Below are 19587 nucleotides of genomic sequence, written 5' to 3'. Positions count from 1 at the left end.
TTCCTCTTGTTAAATCAAGAAAAGCATTCTTTGTACCTAGTGAAATGGAATTATAGTTAAATTATACCTCTTTTGAGTTTTTTGTTTTTTTTTTTTTTACTTAGATTAAAACAAGCAGAAAGTAATTTCAGAGAATATTTTAATCACAAGAATCTATGATAGCATTTACAGGGACTATTTGTAAACTAAGTAGGGAAGGACAGTGAATACAAAAGGCCTTGCATTTTATTTACAGCTGAGTAAACTCCCTTATAAAAACTTTAGAATCATATACTGTTAAACCTGGAAAGAATTTTATTATTTATTTATTTATTTATTTATTTATTTATTTTAGAGAAAGGGCGAGCAAGCAGGAAAGAGGGGCAGAGGGAGAGAGAGAATCTTAGGATCTTTTTTTTTTTTTTTAATTTTTTAAATGTTTTTTTTAATTTATTTTTGAGACAGAGAGAGACAGAGCATGAGCAGGGGAGAGGCAGACACAGAATCCGAGGCAGGCTGCAGACTCTGAGCTGTCAGCACAGAGCCTGACATGGGACTCGAACTTATGGACTGTGAGATCATGACCTGAGCTGAAGTCAGATGCTCAACCGACTGAGCCACCCAGGCGCCCCAAGATTATTTTCTAAAGTACCACTCCAGTCATGTGGCTTCTGGTTAACAGCATTGATGGTTGTTTAATAGTGCATATTGTCTGTGCCTACAGATTTTTTTTTTCTTAATTCCTGTATGACCTCAAGTCCTTTACTATTCTCATTTTTTCCCAACCAGAAAATGGGGCATTTTGTACAAGTGTGATTGTCTGTAATCTCTAAGGCACAGTTGAAACTATGAATGGAATTTATTTTGTAAGGTCCATAACTGAATCTCTTCACTCCTTTTATTTTTTTAAAAATGATTTTTAAAATTTGTATTTATTTACTTAGAGCAGGCACATACAGGTAGAGAAGAGAGAGAGAATCTCAAGCAGACTCCATGCTGTCATTGCAAAGCCTGATGTAGGGTTCAAACTTGTGAACTGTGAAATCATGACCTGAGCTGAAATCAAGAGTTGGACTTACAACCGACTAAGCCACCCAGGCACCCCTCTTCACTCCTTTTTAGAGCTGACCTAAAAACAAAACAAAATTAAAAAAAAAACCCAAAACACATTTATTGTTGCCCAAACTAAAGATGAATAATGTGAATATATAAAGAAAAGAATTAGCTGAAATAGTGGGGATCTCTTACTAGTCATCTTTATCCAGAACGAAGCACTTAACATAGCTATTTGGTGATTTAAATGAGAGGATGTATAAATAATACATAAAAATGTAGAGAAAAATCTGTAGTTTTCTTTAGCAAATTTTGTGTAAGGTTTTCTGTATATGTGTAATGCCTTTAGAAAGAATTTATATAATCACTTTGTTCTGAAGAACATAGTATATGTAATAATGAAGGGCATCAGAAATGATATCATATATTTTGTATGTATCTTCCATATAAAGTTGTTACAATCCTAGATTTTTTTTTACCAGTCTAGCTAATTATTTAAAATCTTTTATGTTTTCACTTCTCTCATGTTTCATTTTCTTGTTGTAAAATAAAAGATGGTTTTTAGATTTTTATCAGCTATAAAATATGAGGATCGTATGTAATAGCAGATGTTCGTAGTTAGAGATCTTCATATGATAGTTATTTTAGGGGTTACTGGGTGGCTCAGTGGGTTAGGCATTCAACTCTTGGTTTCAACTCAGCTCATGATCTCACAGTTTAGGAGTTTAAGCCCTGCATTGGGCTCTGCACTGACATTGTGGAGCCTGTTTGGGATTCTCTCTCCCAATCTCTCTGCCTTTCTCTCTCAAAAATAAAACAAATTTAAAACATTTTTTAAAAAATGGTAAGTATTTTACTTGAATATGATGCCCATGTTGGTTAAGATTCACACATTTTTACCTTGATTTATAATTTTATCCTCTCTTCTCCTAAGATCTTAGTGGTTCGATAGCATCCCCAGATGTCAAATTAAACCTTGGTGGAGATTTTATTAAAGAATCTACAGCTACTACATTTCTGAGACAAAGAGGATATGGCTGGCTTTTGGAAGTGGAAGATGATGATCCTGAAGATAACAAGCCACTCTTGTATGTAGAAATAGTAATATGTATTTTTTGACTTTTAGAACTAACTAGTCTGTGGGATTATTGTATTCTTTCATGTTATTTAAAGACAAATATGGAAAATCCTAACCTTTTTGATGTAAGGTTCTAGCTGTTTTTCAATTTTACTAATAATTGGAAATATTGAAATAATGGGAGGATATTTTTAACCTAATGAATGGCTAAAATTGAATGAATTATAGTTCTGTCTCTCTCTCACACACACACAAACACAAACACACGCATGTATACTCCAAATGTTAGGGCTTACTTGGGCCTATACTATCTCAAGTAAACATGCAGATTAAGTAAAAAAGCAGGGTGCTTGCTGTGGAAATTCAGTTTAAGGCAAATTAAAACTTCCAAAAAGGTTATTACTCTAAAATCTTTCCCATATAGAAATTCTAGAGCTACCACTAGAAGGACTACAGAGAGTCTTTCACTTTCTTCACGGTACTTGAAATTTTTTAAGTGATTATCATTTGCAAAAAAAGTAAAGAATTTAACAACTTGAGAAGGAACCTGTAGCTCTGTAAAATTGAGGCATTATCAAGTTAATCTCTGTAATTACTGGTAGATTAAGTGCTGAAACATTCTGTTTCTTAATATACCACATTTCATCAAATTTAAGACAATAGATTTTAAGATGCAGTTATTTTATGTTTGTCAATAAGAAGGAAAAATTATGTAAGACAGTATAAAGCTAAGATATCCAAGGGCTGTCTTCTTAGTGTAAGAATAGATGAGAAAAAACCCACCACACATAAAGAGGCAGCAAGGATGTTTGCTTATCTCAAGTTGGCAATGGGTGGGGTGTTGGAAGAAAACTTTTCCCTGAGAATGGAAACCCCACACCACATCATATAGGATTGCAGTCTGAATTATTAATATAGTCAATAAGGGCTCAAGCAGAAGATTTTAAAGTTGTCCCAAAGTAGTAGTTCCTCCAGTAGACTGGCAAATGGAAAGGAGGATCTTGGAAGCTCTTCACTTCCCTCCAGGCTAAGGGAAGACACCAGCAATTGTGATAAGCATCCCAATTTTAGAGATGTTGAAATGTTGAAAATGTACTATCTTGGGAATGCAAGCTGGTGCAGCCACTCTGGAAAACAGTATGGAGGTTCCTCAAAAAACTAAAAATAGAACTACCCTCTGACCCAGCACTTGCACTACTGAGCATTTATCCAAGGGATACAGTTGTGTTGTCTTGAAGGGACACATGCATCCCCATGTTTATAGCAGCACCATCAACAATAGCCAAAGTATGGAAAGAGCCCAAATGTCCATCGATGGATGAATGGATAAAGAAGATGTGGTATATATATGTACAATGGAGTATTACTCAACCATCAAAAAGAATGAAATCTTGCCACTTGCAACTATGTGGATGGAACTGGAGGGTGTTATGCTAAGTGCAATTAGTCAGAGAAAGACAAAAATCATATGACTTCACTCATATGAAGACTTTAAGAGACAAAACAGGGGCGCCTGGGTGGCTCAGTCGGTTAAGCGGCCGACATCGGCTCAGGTCATGATCTCGCAGTCCGTGAGTTTGAGCCCCACGTCGGGCTCTGTGCTGACAGCTCAGAGCCTGGAGCCTGTTTCAGATTCTCTGTCTCCCTCTCTCTGACCCTCCCCTGTTCATGCTCTGTCTCTCCCTGTCTCAAAAATAAATAAAATGTTTAAAAAAAAATTAAAAAAAAAGAGACAAAACAGATGAACATAAGGGAAGGGAAACAAAAATAATATAAAAATAGGGAGGGGGACAAAACAGAAGAGACTCATAAATATGGAGAACAAACTGAGGGTTCCTGGAGGGGGGGGGGGGATGGGCTAAATGGGTAAGAGGCAGTAAGGAATCTACTCCTGAAATCATTGTTGCACTATATGGTAACTAATTTGGATGTAAAATTTAAAAAAGAAAAAATAAAATAAAAAAAAGAAAATGTAATATCTGTGGAATCTGTGAAATACAGTACTTCAGATGTAATGCTTTGTTGACCTATGGAGACAACACCGTCATATTTAAACTTTTCTTAAATTATGTTGCAGCTGAGTATTTAGAAGTGTGTGTCTTTTAAGAACTTTTATTTTATATTATAGGGAGGAATTGGATATTGATCTAAAGGATATTTACTACAAAATCCGGTGTGTTCTGATGCCAATGCCATCACTTGGTTTTAATAGACAAGTGGTGAGAGACAATCCTGACTTTTGGGGCCCTCTGGCTGTTGTTCTTTTCTTTTCCATGATATCATTATATGGACAGTTTAGGGTAAGTATATCTTACTTTATACAAAATGAAATATTTTAAGAGGTTTGAAAGTAAAAATAGCCAAATATTAAGGGTAATGCTACGTTATGTTTGAGAAAAGCTTTTCTTATAGCCATTATTTCTGTATTGTTCATCTCTAGAACTCTTCTTAATTAAATAAGCAGGGAGTACCTTAGATTAATGCTTTCCATAGTTTTACATCATCATTCACATAGAAAGTATTAGTATTTGGCAACTGGGGTTAATAGATGGGACTACTCTCAGCTGAGCAGAAGTGAATAGTGACTAGAAGTGACCAAAGAGCTGCCCTTGCCTTTTATGATTTTCCCCGCGGGATGAAGGGTTTAAAACACAATACTCATAATGTGTTCTTACCTTTTATTCATTTTTTTAAATAAATATTTTAGGGGTACCTTGCTGGCTTTGTTGGTGGAACATGTGACTCTTGATCTTGGGGTCATAAGTTTGAGCCCCACATTGCCTAGAGTTTACTTGAAAAATTATTTTAATAAATAATGACAAGGATTCCAACAGTATTTGTTTTTATATAATACTTTGTTCTACTCTCGGGGGCTTTATCTTTATTATCAAAATACAACATACACACATCACTCCTTAATTCCTAGTTTAAGGCGTTAGAGGAATAAAAAATAACTTCATCACAAAATGATTCGGAAATGAATTCACTTCTCGTTGCTTCTATAACAAATTTCCACAAGTTTTGTGGTTTAAAACAGTGAAAATTTATGCTTTTATAGTTCTGGAAGTCAGAAATCCAAAATAAGTTCGAAGGAGCTAAGATTAAAATGTCAGCAGGGCTGGTCCTGTCTAGACTCCAGGGCACATTCTTTTGATTGCCTCTTCCCACTCCAGAGGCTGTCAGTGTTCCTTGATTTCTGACAGCATTACTACAATCTCTGTTATCATGGTCACATTAACTTCTTCTCTACAGTAGTCAAAACTCCCTCTGCCTCCTTTTATTAAGGACAGTTGTGATTACATTTAGTTCTCATCTGGATAATCCAGAATAATCTCCCAATAGCAAGATCCTTACTAATATTTACCTTAGATCAGTAGTTTATATCATGTATTCTGTTGGAAGTGTAAGGTGAATTGAAGAAGTTGAGTGGGGACGCTGGTCTGCTACCTACCACTAATCATTCATCTAGAGCATCTCTAATTTTATCTATTTTGTATAATCTTTGATTTGAACAAAGGGTTTTATTTTATTTTATTTTTTTTTAAACGTTTATTTTATTTTTGAGACAGAGAGAGACAGAGCATGAACGGGGGAGGGTCAGAGAGAGAGGGAGACACAGAATCGGAAGCAGGCTCCAGGCTCTGAGCTGTCAGCACAGAGCCCGACGCGGGGCTCGAACTCACGGACCACGAGATCATGACCTGAGCCGAAGTCGGCCACTTAACCAACTGAGCCACCCAGGCGCCCCTGAACAAAGGGTTTTAAAGCTTAAAACAGATTACTACCTCCATATAATGTTGGTCAGTTTGGTTTTGCTTGATGTTTTCTCATGACTAGATTGGGGTCATAAATTTTTAGCAAGAATACTACTTTGTGCCCACCTCAGTATACTATCAAGGAGTATGTGATATGAGTATCTTTTTTTTTCAAGTTTATGTATTTGGAGAGAGAGAGAGAGCATGTGAACAGGGGAGGAGCAGAGAGAGAGAGGGGAAGAGAGAATCTCAAGCAGACTTCATGCTTTCAGTGCAGAGCCTGACGTGAGGTTCAATCCCATGAACCATGAAGTCATGACTTGAGCTGAGATCAAAAGTCAGATGCTGAAACAACTGAGCCACTCAGGCACCCCTTGATATATCTTATTACTAGTGCTGTTAACATTGGTCGCTTGGTTAGGTGATGAGGTGGTGTGTGCCTAAATCCTCCACTGTAAAGTTGCTGTTTTCCCTTTTTTAAAAAAATAATTTTTTAAATGTTTTATTCATTTTTGAGAGAGAGAGCCCAGAGCATGAGCGGGGGAGGGGCAGAGACAGAGGGAGACATAGAATCCGAAGCATGCTCCAGGCTCCGAGCTGTCAGCACAGAGCCCAACATGGGGCCTGAACTCACGAACTGTGAGATTATAATCTCAGCCGAAGTCAGATGCTCAATTGACTGAGCCACCCAGGCGTCCCTACTTTTTTTAATTAATAAATATCTTGTAGACATACTTGATGACTATGCAGACGTCGTGTTTCTCATCAAATGTTAGCCCACTAATTTTAGTATCTACAGATGGATCTTGCATGCAGCAATTATTACTATTGTTTACTGAATGGTAGTTTTCTGTTTTCCTCATTCCTTCCACATGTGTTAATTGGTATTCTGTATGGAGCAGCTATCCCTTCTTTACCATTGCTTAATCATTGATTGATTGATTGATGTCAGTATGGAACCATGAATATTTATTTTATTTTCTGGATTATCATCCAGTGCTATTGTCACTTATTTTATTGCTGAGGTTATCCCTGCTTTAGCCAATGAGAGCTTCTTTAGGTTAGCTTCTGTGTCCTTTAGACATATTCCCATCCTTTTTTTGAACATTTCCTTTCCTTCTAATTCTACAGAGTGTTCTGGGCTCATCTTTTATCTTCCGTGCTCCATCCCTAGAATCAATTACTTATCAAAGGAATCCTCGTCCTTTTATCAGGGAATGATATTTAGAAACCAGGATCTAGGCAATAATTGTGCTTATTTTGCTTTTGGGGCTTCATTATCTCTAGAACCTCGAAGCAGATGAAACTTAGAAGTGGAGGCATGTATCATTATTATATTGTCTCAGGAGTTAAAATTGTCTGAAAGTCTTCCACATTCCATCACTTAGATACATATGTAATTAATGTAAATTTTAAAGACCTCCCAAGAAGATCTATAACTTCTTTTGGTGACGAATCTTCCTTGCAAGATGCTGTAAACCAGAGGTTTACAAAGTAAACACTTTGTCCTTTTTTTGCATTAATATTTTATAATAGATCTTGAAATACTGAGATTTCCTTAGGCAATTGAACATTGCTAAATTTTCAGTTTGGATGTAAAATTGTATTAACACATTGCATTCTTACTAGGTTTTGGAAAGATAACTGGGAATTCAAACTCTATAACCTGAAATTGGAAACACCAAGCTGTCTTATATTAGAAGAGAATTGACTTCCTGGGAAATTAATCAATTTTTTGGTACAAAGTTATTAATTGCATGAATTTTTTTTCCCTTAAGGTGGTCTCATGGATTATAACTATTTGGATATTTGGTTCCCTAACAATTTTCTTACTGGCCAGAGTTCTTGGTGGAGAAGTAAGTGGTTAATTTTGAAAATAGCCTTTGTTTCTTATCATAAGCTTTATTTTTGGTATTGTAGATATCATCAGTAGCTATATATTCATCATAACTGTTTCTTGTCGTGGAATTGCTTTTAAGTTATGCTACTTCCTTTAAGATGATCAGCATGTTAGTATTGTGCATGCTCGGTAAATGTTACAAGAAAGGAAGATGGAAGAAAAGATCCCATACCACTCATAACTAATTTACAGCTTTTCAGGGAAGCATATAATTTATTCTCTAGTACAGCAGTTCTCAAACTTTTTGGTCTCAGGTCCCAAAGAGATGTCTTTATGTGGGTTATATTTATCAATACTTACCATGTTAGAAATTAAAATAAAAATTTTAAATATATATTTTTGTTCATTTAAAAGTAAAGCCAAATACATTTTAACATAAATTATATGTTTTGTAGCAAAAAATCTTTTTCAAAACAAAGTGATGAGTGGCATTATTTTACATTTGGGTAAGTAGCTTTAATATCTGGCTTAGTGGAGGCTGGATTCTCCTATCTGCTTTCTGCATTCAGTCTGTTCTGATAACATTGTTTTGGTTAAAGTATATGAAAAAAATAAGGCCTCAAACAGATACTTAATTGGAAACGGAAGACTTTTATTTTATGTATTTATTTTTAATAAATGTTTATTTTTGAGAGAGAGGGAAAGATGGTGAGTGGGGGAGATGCAGAGAAAGAGGGAGACATGGAATCCCAAGCAGGATCCACCCTGTCAGTGCAGAGCCTTATGTGGGGCTCGAACTCACAAACCGTGCGATCGTGACCTGAGTCAAGATCCAGAGTCAGACGCTGGCGCCCAGAAAAGGAAGAGTATTTTAGTAGCTTTTTCAGATGATTGTGGCTATTCTTCTCTGATCCTACACCTACATTCAACAAGTAGTAGTTTCTTAAAGGTTTGTTGCAATAAGGAATCTCAAACCCTTTTAATGAACTTTTCATATTCTGTCTCATTAAAAGTCACTTTGGGTGAATCTTTTTACCCATGCATGATCATTTGGAAAATACTGGTTCACTGGGTTTTGCTGATCTTCTAAATGTTGACACATCTTACTGTACACTAACAGAAAATCACATTCTTTAATACCACCTCCTATCTCATCAGAAATGTGTGTTAGAAAACTGTTAACCTTACAGTGGTAGACACAACTTTTCCAAAATTCTAATTTTTGCTTAAGGATAGAATTTTATCGGGGCGCCTGCGTGGCTCAGTCAGTTAGGCATCTGACTCGGTTTTGGCTCAAGTCATGATCTCATAGTTCATGGAATCAAGCCCCGAAAGAATTCTCTTTCTCCCTCTCTTTGCCCCTCTCCTGCTCACGCTCTCTCTCTCTCTGAAAATAAATAAATAAACATTAACAGGGAGGGGAAGAAGGAAGGGAAAGAAGGGAAGAAGGAAAGGAAAGAAGGGAAAGGAAGAAGAGAATAGAAAAGAAAAGAAATGAAATTGTTTTGACCTTCCATTCTTCTGGAAGAGTTGCTGGGACCCTCAGGAGCCCGTTAGCCACACCTTTAGAATTGCTACCCCATTAAATAAGACTTTGTGAATTACTTTAAACCTAGGAATTCTGACAGTTTATTCTTTTTTTTTTTTTTTTTTCCTAGTAGTTTATTCTGTGGAGAGAGTAGAGCAGAGGGGATGCCAGGCAGAGAAGTGATTCAGTGGACTAAATGAGAATTGATTGCTGAATGTAGAGATCTTGAGCTCTTTTGTCACATTTGGTAGAAAGATCTGCCGTGTTACTTGTTTATCTGCTTTCCAGCTTCCAAAATTATGTTGCTGTTGTCCCATCTTCTGTTCTTCTGTTTAAGCCTCTTTTTTGAAGAAAATACTATGATTAATGAAATAAAACATTGTATTTTGTGATATAGAATATATAGTTATCTATACACCATGCAGGCCACAAAGAATGATATGAAAATACCATCATTCATAAAGTGTCAAAACTGACAATTACTATAAAGATGAGGAAATAACTTTCATCAAACTTTATTTTCTCCAAAACTATACAGTTATCTTATACAAAATAATACTTTGATTCTTGTAAATGGCTTTTTTGTCATTACACTTATTCTCTTTATTTCATGTGTCTGATCTAAACTTACAGAGTTTAGGATCAGACTTTTGTTGCTGGTTCTTTTGATAGTGTTTTTTTTTTTTTCCTGTTTTATTCATGATTTCATATATACATAGGGGCCTACATTACTGACAATAGTGTAAGGTATGTGATGAGAATGAGAGTAATGAGTATGAGTGATGAGTAATGAGAATGAACTTGATCTGCATTATCTGTATTCTGAGAATGCTCAGGGGTTTCATCCAGAGCTCACTGAGCCTTTAGTTATCACTTCTTGTGGTGAGTGCTGAGGTGTGCCTTCATATGTATACATTTTTAATGTGTCACTTAGGGATCAGTTCTCCTTTCCCTAGTGAGCAACCTATATGGCCTCTATGTATTTTTCTTCTACTTAGTTTCTCCCAGGCATGTGCATTATTCTCAAAATGCATGATTATTTTGTGGTTTAGTTTCCATTTTTTATGCCTCTTTTAAAAAAAAGTTTTTCCCCTTTTAGTATAGTTTCAAGAGGGAATGATACTAGATATATGTGCTCAATCCATTATCTTAACCTAAAACCCTTAAATAAATTTAGAATAACATTTATCTGTGAAACTTTTTCACTCTGCATATGGAAATATAAAATAATTCTAATGGAGATTTAAAATTATATTTGTTTACATATTATTTGTTATGTTTTAACGCAATGCCATGTAATATTTATATGAAAAAAGATATCACTAAATGCTTTGGTAATTTGGAACTGTTGATGTAGGAGTTAAGAGACCTGGATCTTAATTTGAACTCTTCTCCTACCAACTTTGCTTTCCTGAACAAAGCACTTTGTCTCTCTAAAAATCAGTTTCTTCATAATGGAGGCAGTAATACCTACTTAAAGGATTGTTGCTGCATTTGATCTGTCTTGATCTATCACAGAGCTTGACACACAGTAGCCACTAAAAAATATTTTTTCCTTCAGTCTCTTCTTCCTGCCCTCCTTTCCCTTTTAGTCTGCGCTTATCACATGTAGCTTTCTAGACCTTGAATTTTTTGCTTGAATTAAGATGGTTGTGATCCCTTTAAGTAATCCTTCTGGGGTGCCTGGGTGAGTTAAACCTCCAACTCTTGATTTTGGCTTAGGTCATGATCTCATGGTTTGTGGGTCCCAGCCCCACATTGGGCTGCTGTACAGACAGTAGAACCTGCTTGGGATTCTCTGTCTCCCTCTCTCTATGCCTTTCCCTGCTTGTGCTCTCTCTCTCTCTCTTAAAATAAATGAATAAAAAAATTTTAAATAAAAGTAATCCTTCTACAACTTTAAGGAAAGTAGTGACAAAGTATACTGTAGTTGTAGTGAAGGTAATTGGATATATAAGTCTCAAAAGAGAGAAGGCTGGAAATGTAGATTTGGGTATCAGAAAATTGATGGTAATTGAAACAGTAGTAGATTGATAAGACTGTAGGAACATAGCGGGTTATATGGTAATTTGAAATATAAGGCATATGATACTTCATGATTTCTTTTTTTTTTTAAGATTTATCTTTTTAGAGAGAGAGCACGAGCTGGGGAGGAAAGGGTTGGGGGCAGGGAGAGAGAGAGAAGAGAGAATAGAGAGAGAGAGAGAGAGAGAGAGAGAGAGAGATTCTTAAGCAACCTTCACATTCAGCGCAGAGCCCAGTGTAGGGCGTGATCCCATGACTCTGGGATTATGACCTGAGCGGAAATCAAGAGTCAGGTGCTCAACCAACTGAACCACCCAGATGCCCTGATACTTGTTGATTTCTTCTTAAATCTCACATTTATGAAAGTACAACAATAAATATGTGATGTTCAATAGTAATTAAAATAATTTACCTTGATTTCTATGATATTTATTTAAAATTTTGAAAATTCACAGGTTGCATATGGCCAAGTTCTTGGAGTTATAGGATATTCACTACTTCCTCTCATTGTTATAGCCCCTATACTTCTGGTGGTTGGATCATTTGAAGTGGTATCTACACTTATAAAAGTAAGTAGTGTATATCATAAAAATTAACTATTTTCCAATAACAAAAGTATACTAGTTCTCTGCCTCAGAATATTGTAGTCTGTACCTATCAAACATTTGTAAGTGTTTGGAACAGTGATCTTAGTCATTGATTTTACCAATTGTGTTTCTTTTATTTTCTCATTTTAATCACCAGAAATTATAATGTATGTCTAGGGAGGAGTAAAGAACAAAGAGCAAATCAGGGTACAGGATATTACACTCAGATAAATTTTTTATTTAAAAAAAAAAAATTTTTTTTAACGTTTATTTATTTTTGAGACAGAGAGAGACAGAGCATGAACAGGGGAGGGGCAGAGAGAGAGGGAGACACAGAATCTGAAACAGGCTCCAGGCTCTGAGCTGTCAGCACAGAGCCCGACGCGGGGCTCGAACTCACGGACCGTGAGATCATAACCTGAGCTGAAGTCAGACGCTTAAGCGACCAAGCCACCCAGGCACCCCTCAGATAAATTTTTTAATGTTGAATTTTTCTTCTCTGTGTTTGTTTGTTTGTTTGTTTGTTTGTTTATTTTTGGTCTTTTCCATAACCTTTATTTATTTTTATTTATTTTTAATTTATTTATTGTTTAATTTACATCCAAGTTAGTTAGCATATGGTGCAACAGTGATTTCTGGAGTAGATTCCTTAATGCCCCTTACCAATTTAGACCATCCTCTCTCCTGCAATCCCTCCAGCAACCCTCTGTTCTCTGTATTTGAGTCTTTTATGTTTTGTGTCCCTCCCTGTTTTTATATTATTTTTGCTTCCCTTCCCTTATGCTCATCTGTTTTGTATCTTAAATTCCTCATATGAGTGAGGTCATACGATATTTGTGTTTCTCTGACTAATTTTACTTCGCATAATACCCTCTAGTTCTATCCCCGTAGCTGCAAATGGCTCTTCTCTGTGTTTATAATACAACTTCATAGGACTTAGATTTTGTGGGTGACTTATATTTAAGATTTTACCAGACATTTATTTAATAACTGGTACTCCTATTTGAATAATAACTCCCTTATCAAATATGAAAGACATGGTTGTAATAAATTGGCTTTTCTATGCTGCAGAGATCAGCACTTCTTTATGCTGTGTTAAATTTACATTAACATAAATGCATCTTAAACATTTACTGATAATATTAAGTATTAATAAGTAGTAAGGTAACCTAAATTTTGAACAACTTTGGGAAATAAATGCTTAGCACATGTATTTATATTACACAATGTAATTTTTTTCTTTATGAGAAAATATAGAACTTTTTTCTTTTTTTTAATGTTTATTTTTGAGAGAATGTGAGCAGGGGCGGAGGAGGGGCAGAGAGCCGCTTGAAGTGGGCTCCAGTCTCCGTGCTGTCAGCACAGAGCCTGTTGCGGGGCTTGAATTCAATGAACCGTGAGATCGTGACCTGAGCCGAAGTCAGACGCTTAACTGACTGAGCCACCCAGGTGCCCCAAAAATACAGAACTTCTTAAGACTACCACTTTCAGAACTGCCATTATGTAGCCTTCACATTAAAGTATTTGTTTTTAAGTACAGCCAATTAATTTTTATGACATTTGGTTTTATTTAAAGTCCCTTACTAATTCTAATATATGGGAGAAAAGATTCCTTTTAGAATTGGTTAACTACAGGGGCGCCTGGGTGGCGCAGTCGGTTAAGCGTCCGACTTCAGCCAGGTCACGATCTCGCAGTCCGTGAGTTCGAGCCCCGCATCGGGCTCTGGGCTGATGGCTCGGAGCCTGGAGCCTGTTTCCGATTCTGTGTCTCCCTCTCTCTCTGCCCCTCCCCCGTTCATGCTCTGTCTCTCTCTGTCCCAAAAATAAATAAACGTTGAAAAAAAAAAAAAAAAAAAAAAGAATTGGTTAACTACAGGGTAATAATGAGATATAAGTATTAGGTATTGAGAAGAGTAGAGATTTTGGAACCAACTAGTTCTAAATTCGATTTCTGGTTCTTCCACTTATTTGCTACCCGCTTGGGGCGATACCTTTTCTTATCCTCCTCTGCAAATTGGGAATCTTGACAACTGTTTTTTAGGGTTCATTATCAAAATGGTAAAGTATTTATGCTTGGCACAGAGAAGACATTCAATTAGTAGTTGTTATTACAAATATTATAAAAAAATATTTTGAGAACATCTTTGTATATTAGAACTACTTGATCACTTTAGAGACCAAGTACCAGATCATTCTTCTCTCTGCCTTCTAATCCTGAAATCTTTTTTTTTTTAATTGGCATTATCAGCACTTAATTTAAAAGTCTTACAGTACAGAAGCTAGCCCCATTGCTGACATGTAATTATCTAGCTTTAGTGAACGTACCACTTTACTGAATCATTCAGGATCTTTCTTGCTTGTGTGTTGTTTTAACTTGGGTTAAAGCCTGTTTGAATACTTTTAAGACTACTCCCAAAATTGCTAAAACTGTGTGTCTTCTGGTCACTTTTAGTAATCAAGTTCAATTGAAAGTTGGTGTTTAGCATTCTTTATGCAATTTATGAATGTATTATTATGAACCAGAAAGTCTTTTGTCATTAAAATTTTAGGATACAATTGTTTTAAACTTCAGATTTTTCTTTCCCCAGTTTTTTTTCCTAATTGTTTAATCTTCTGTTTGTAGTGAGCCATTGTATGTTTGTTTCCAAGTCCAAGATTTATGGAGAAATATGTTGCAAAACTCTTATCATTTAAATCTCATTAGAATACAGTTTAATCTACAAGCATTATTTTTTTAACATTAAATCTCTGTAATTCTTTCCAATCTTTAACTATTTACTTATAACAAAAAAAAAAATGTATGACATACAAATGCAATTTGATCATAATCTTATTTCATATATTTCCCTATACTTTTCTGAAAGTCTAAAATATTTTGTAGCTTTTTGTTTTAGTTTTAAAAGAACAGTAGAAAACCGGACCATCTCAAATACATTTTCAGGCTGTCGGTATTTATTTTTGACCTCTCTACCAGTGGTTCTCAAGGACGATTTTGCCTCCCAAGGACATTTGCCAATGTCTGGAGACATATGGGGTGTCACAAACGATGTTGGGAGTGGAATCTTACTAGTATGTCATGGGTCGAGGGCAGGGATTCTGCTAAAAATCCTGTCATGCACAGGACAGCTTCTCATAACAATTATCCAGCTCCAAAATGTCAGTAGTACAAGGTTGAGATATCCTGCCCTGTGCCAAGTCCTTTTCTGTCATAGTTTCTCTGATTTCTACCCTTGAAGTTCTTCCTTTAATTTTATTCTATAAAATGCCGTTTGCAACTACATCAATAAGTGTTCTATAAGTTTCCAGTGGAAATAACAAAATTTGGTACACGTATAATCTGAAAACCACAGTACATTGTATTTAATTAAACTCTTGACCAAACTGTTATTTTTTTTCTCCTTTTTATTTAACCCCATACTTTTACCTATTTCTGGGAAAATGCTGTTCTATTTCATAAACATTGTGTAAAATTTTCGCTTAGTCTGTTTTCCTACTTCTTAGAAGAAAAAACAGGAAAAAGTTTACTTTGTAATGAAATTAATTTTCTTTCAGCACATTTCTTTCAGTTGGCCAAATTTCTTTCAATTGGCCAAAAGTTGCCTTATCTTAAATCACCAGGGACACTGTTAAAAAGACTAATTAACAAAACCCTTCCCTGACGAGATTTTGATTTAGCAAGCTAGAGTGAATCCCCGGATTCTCTTTTTAATAGGCACTCCAAGTCATTCCTAGGATTAGACAAGTGTGATAACAAAAGACTTCATTTGCATACGTCAAGGAACAAAGCAAGGATAAACATTCTTAATAATAATCTTAAACATTAAGTTTTACTGTTTACCACAATTGGTTGTCAGGGTTGTTTTAAGAAACTATTGTGAATGTTATTTTACTGTCTGATACCCAGAATGTTAATTGACTTGCTAATATGCTGCCTTTTGTCTTTTTTGTTTGTTTTTTTAAAGCTGTTTGGTGTGTTTTGGGCTGCCTACAGTGCTGCTTCATTGTTAGTGGGTGAAGAATTCAAGACCAAAAAGCCTCTCCTGATTTATCCAATCTTTTTACTATACATTTATTTTTTGTCCTTATATACTGGGGTGTGATCTAAGTCATATATGAGTAGAAAAAGACATGTTACATTTGTGTGTGTAGGCTGGGAACTCTTGCTGAGGGGATTGAAGAAATCCTGTTGCTGGTAAAATTTTACATGGTCCACATGTAAAGGCAGGTTGAAAGTCTTTTTCAAACAACATTTTTTTGTATTTAATTATTTGCAGTTATCTGGATTTTTTTTTTTTTGGTCAGAATTCCAAATTCTGTTTGATTCTTCATATTCCAGTGAATAAAATTTAAAAGCATTGTGTTTTTAAGATTGTGTCAATATTCACCTAAAAACTTGTGCCAAAAGCACCTGGAATGGTAATTATATTTCATTCAAAGGGTAAATATGGCAGCATCCTAATAATCTAAAAGCGCAATTTTTTCTTTAAAGGGTTTCCTCCTGCATTGCAGATCCTGTAGATATATATTTATATTTATACGTATATATTTATGAAATTATTCTTTTTATTCACAAAATATATTTCTGAATAGCCTAAAAATTGAGATATTTTCAATCTGATGCTTAACCTTTCTTTAATTTGGCCATTAATCTTTTATTTATAAATTCAGCTTTGTTTTTTAAATTGTGTATAATTTTAAAAATCTCATACATGCTTCAGTATGTCCTTGTTAAGAGTCCTAATAACAACTAAAACTAATTTTTTAACAGTTGCTGCTGTAGATTTGGTTTGCTTGGGTATGCTTCGAAAAACTATTTTTGAATGCCTAAATATCTGATTTCAGTTTATGTTTATCTTTCTGACCAAAGGAGCAGGAGGTATAATGGATATGGCATTATTAAAATTGTCAATATGTAGAGAAATAGTAATATTTATAGCATCAGAAATATTTTTAAGTGGTACTCCTAAGTCATAAAAGTTGCTGGAAAGAGACCTTTAAAATCTTGTGGTCTTGAATAATGTTATATGAAGTAGAAAAAAATAAAATGCTTCCCAGCTGTGTGTTTTGTTTTATAACACCTTGTCCTGTATTACTAAACAAGTATCAGGTACTCTAACAAATGTACAGTATTTGCTAAGGGAAATATTAAGAAATTTTAACTAGTGAAATTTTTGTTGCAAATTATTTCATATACCCTGGTGTATACTTTAGTTAATATAACCTTGTAAAGTAGATTAAATATTTTATTTATGTCCATAAAACAGCAAATGCCTGGTAACTATCAGCAAATTATATTATCCTTTCTGGTCTCAGCTGGAAGAGTTAACTGCTGTCCTCAATATGATACCATTCCTTTAACAACTTTATGCATCAGGAAATATCTAGCAACTCTGAAGCAAGTCTTCAAAGTACCAAACCCATCTCTCCTCCTTTCACTAAAAAAGAAAGGGAAAAAAAAAAAAAAGGAAAAATTTATTTTAAGCTACAGGAAAAGGGTGGAGCTATCTTTGAGCCAGAATAATGTGAAAATTACATATGCTAATTTTTAAAAACAAGCTTAGGACAATAGATTGAAGCACCAGAGGGACAGAATTTCTGGAACCTAAAATAATATGAAGTTGTGAGGAAGGATCAATAGCTACAGAAGTAGCAACTGTAAAATAAACATCACACATAAGAAATTCCTGAGGTCACTACTTTGTTACAGTCAATTATTATATTTGATATTCATAGTGTTGACCCTGAATCTTCCCCCAAGAAGTTTGGGGGTTGGTCCCAGGGGGTAGAATTTTACTAAGCAGTACATTAAACCATTTTGGGACCCATTCTATCAAAAACTGGTTTAATTTTTTTAACCTATCAGTTCTTTAAGATGTGAATGAAAAGTTTACATATTGTATTGTGTTTATTCCCCAATGATGAAGATAAAATGAGGTATTGATGTTCTAAAAAGGTGTTTAAAAATAACAACATTTAATCATGAGAACTTCCGCTCTTTAGGGTATATGTAGGTACTATTTATCATGTTTCAAGCTCAACCAACATACTCATGGGCTAATGAGCAAAGTAGTTAAAACAGATTGTCAGTTTGGAAATGTAATTTGTAAATTTGTACAAGAGACATTACTGCTAACAATGGTAAGCTGACCGTGATAATGTCCTTTCCTTGAATTTTTATATAATAATATTTTCTAAGTCATACTGATTTTAAATCATGATTCCAACTTAATTATTAGTTCATTAGTATTTTTAAAACAGAACTCGCCAGATAGTCTCTTCTAGTTGTGTGTGTGCGTGTGTGTGTGTTTTCAGTTGTAGCAATTGTGATGAATGTTAATCCTCAAAAGGAGAATTATGAGTAAATTATATTTACTTATATTTCAAATTGATTGTAAAATAATTGAAGTTTGGATTAAAAATCAAAATCTCTTTATAATTTTCATTGTATTAGAAAACAGTTTAGGAAGATTTGTAAAGTTTTATGAACCATTATTAAACTTGCTTATTTCCAAGGTCTATAAGACAGTTTTATATAATGGTGTGTGTTTCCAAAAAATTCCCCAAATATTAAAATGCTAATATAGAGTTCTAAATTAGTGAAAATTCGCATTGACTGAAAATAATGAGGTAGATATTTTTGTTTATTGTTTAAAATTCAGTCAATTTATTTTTTAAAATTACATTGTACTTAAACATTGAATAAAATAATGCTTCTACAACCTAATAAAAACAGAATATTTTTCATATTGAGCAAAACTAATTGAATATTTTAAGATGATTGTTATTTATTTATCTTTTACATTTTTATGCATATTTTAGCCAGTTTTAGGCTTTAGGAAATTGTGACACATTTTTAAGTTTTGTTATAATGTCTTCCATGCAATTCTTTTTTTTTTTTTTCTTCTTTTTTTATAGTGAACAAGTTGGGTTTGTTGTTTTGTTCTTTGCAGTAAAGGATGACAACACACATCATAGGCTTGTATATTAATTCTTTCTGGTTGCATGGCATGGCAGTCTGAAATAAGTCTTGATAGAACTAAAAATCACCCTCAGCGATTCTCTGCTCTGATAACATAAAATAATAGTGTTATTTTATTTTATTTATTTATTTATTTTTTTGAGACAGAGCATGAGCAGGGGAGGGGCAGAGAGAGAGGGAGACACAGAATTTGAAGCAGGCTCCGGGCTCTGAGCCTTCAGCACAGAGACTGACGCGGGGCTCGAACTCACGGACTGTGAGATCATGACCTGAGCTGAAGTCAGACGCTTAACCGACTGAGCTATCCAAGCGCCCCAAAATAATAGTGTTTTGTCACCGCCTTTCATAAATGGTTCTTGAAGGGAACCCTTGTGTTAACATCTTCCCTTTCACTACATTTTAATTTCCCTTTAGAAACTGAATTACAGATGCTTTATTTCTCATTTGTGTACTTTCCTAACAGTAGTCTGTATGTTTGAGAATCTGTTGCCACTTTGTAAATAAATCCCAAAATAAGATTTTGACCTTAATAATGCTAGACAGTCTTCTATCTCTGAACTTCAAATCATGATATCTTCTGAAGAAAGTTCCACTTGTGATTATATTTTCTTTGTAACAAACTGGTATACATTTTAGACCCTACCTTTTCTCTATGGAGGGTAGTGGTCTGAAATTCAGAAATGAGAATATTCCCTGTTGAAGGCATATTATTAAGCATGAAGCTTAAGGTTAGATTTCTCATTTGAAATTCTTTTGATATGCT

At 34.7% G+C, this 19587-nt stretch overlaps 1 protein-coding gene across 1 annotated transcript in view; it reads left to right on the top strand.

Moving 5' to 3' along the window:
• YIPF4 (Yip1 domain family member 4) overlaps positions 1–17354 on the top strand; it is a 29684-nt gene extending 12330 nt beyond the window's left edge. Inside the window, exons 2-6 of the mRNA XM_045447228.1 lie at positions 1967–2120; positions 4239–4410; positions 7644–7721; positions 11714–11827; positions 15808–17354. Coding sequence (XP_045303184.1) covers positions 1967–2120; positions 4239–4410; positions 7644–7721; positions 11714–11827; positions 15808–15945 — 656 coding nt within the window. The 3' untranslated portion in view covers positions 15946–17354. The remainder of the gene's footprint in view (positions 1–1966; positions 2121–4238; positions 4411–7643; positions 7722–11713; positions 11828–15807) is intronic.
• Positions 17355–19587: the final 2233 nt, after the last annotated feature.

The sequence above is a fragment of the Leopardus geoffroyi genome, chromosome A3, assembly GCF_018350155.1.
Source record: "Leopardus geoffroyi isolate Oge1 chromosome A3, O.geoffroyi_Oge1_pat1.0, whole genome shotgun sequence".
NCBI classification, from domain to species: Eukaryota; Metazoa; Chordata; class Mammalia; order Carnivora; family Felidae; genus Leopardus; species Leopardus geoffroyi.
This window is presented reverse-complemented; position numbering and strand designations above follow the sequence as displayed.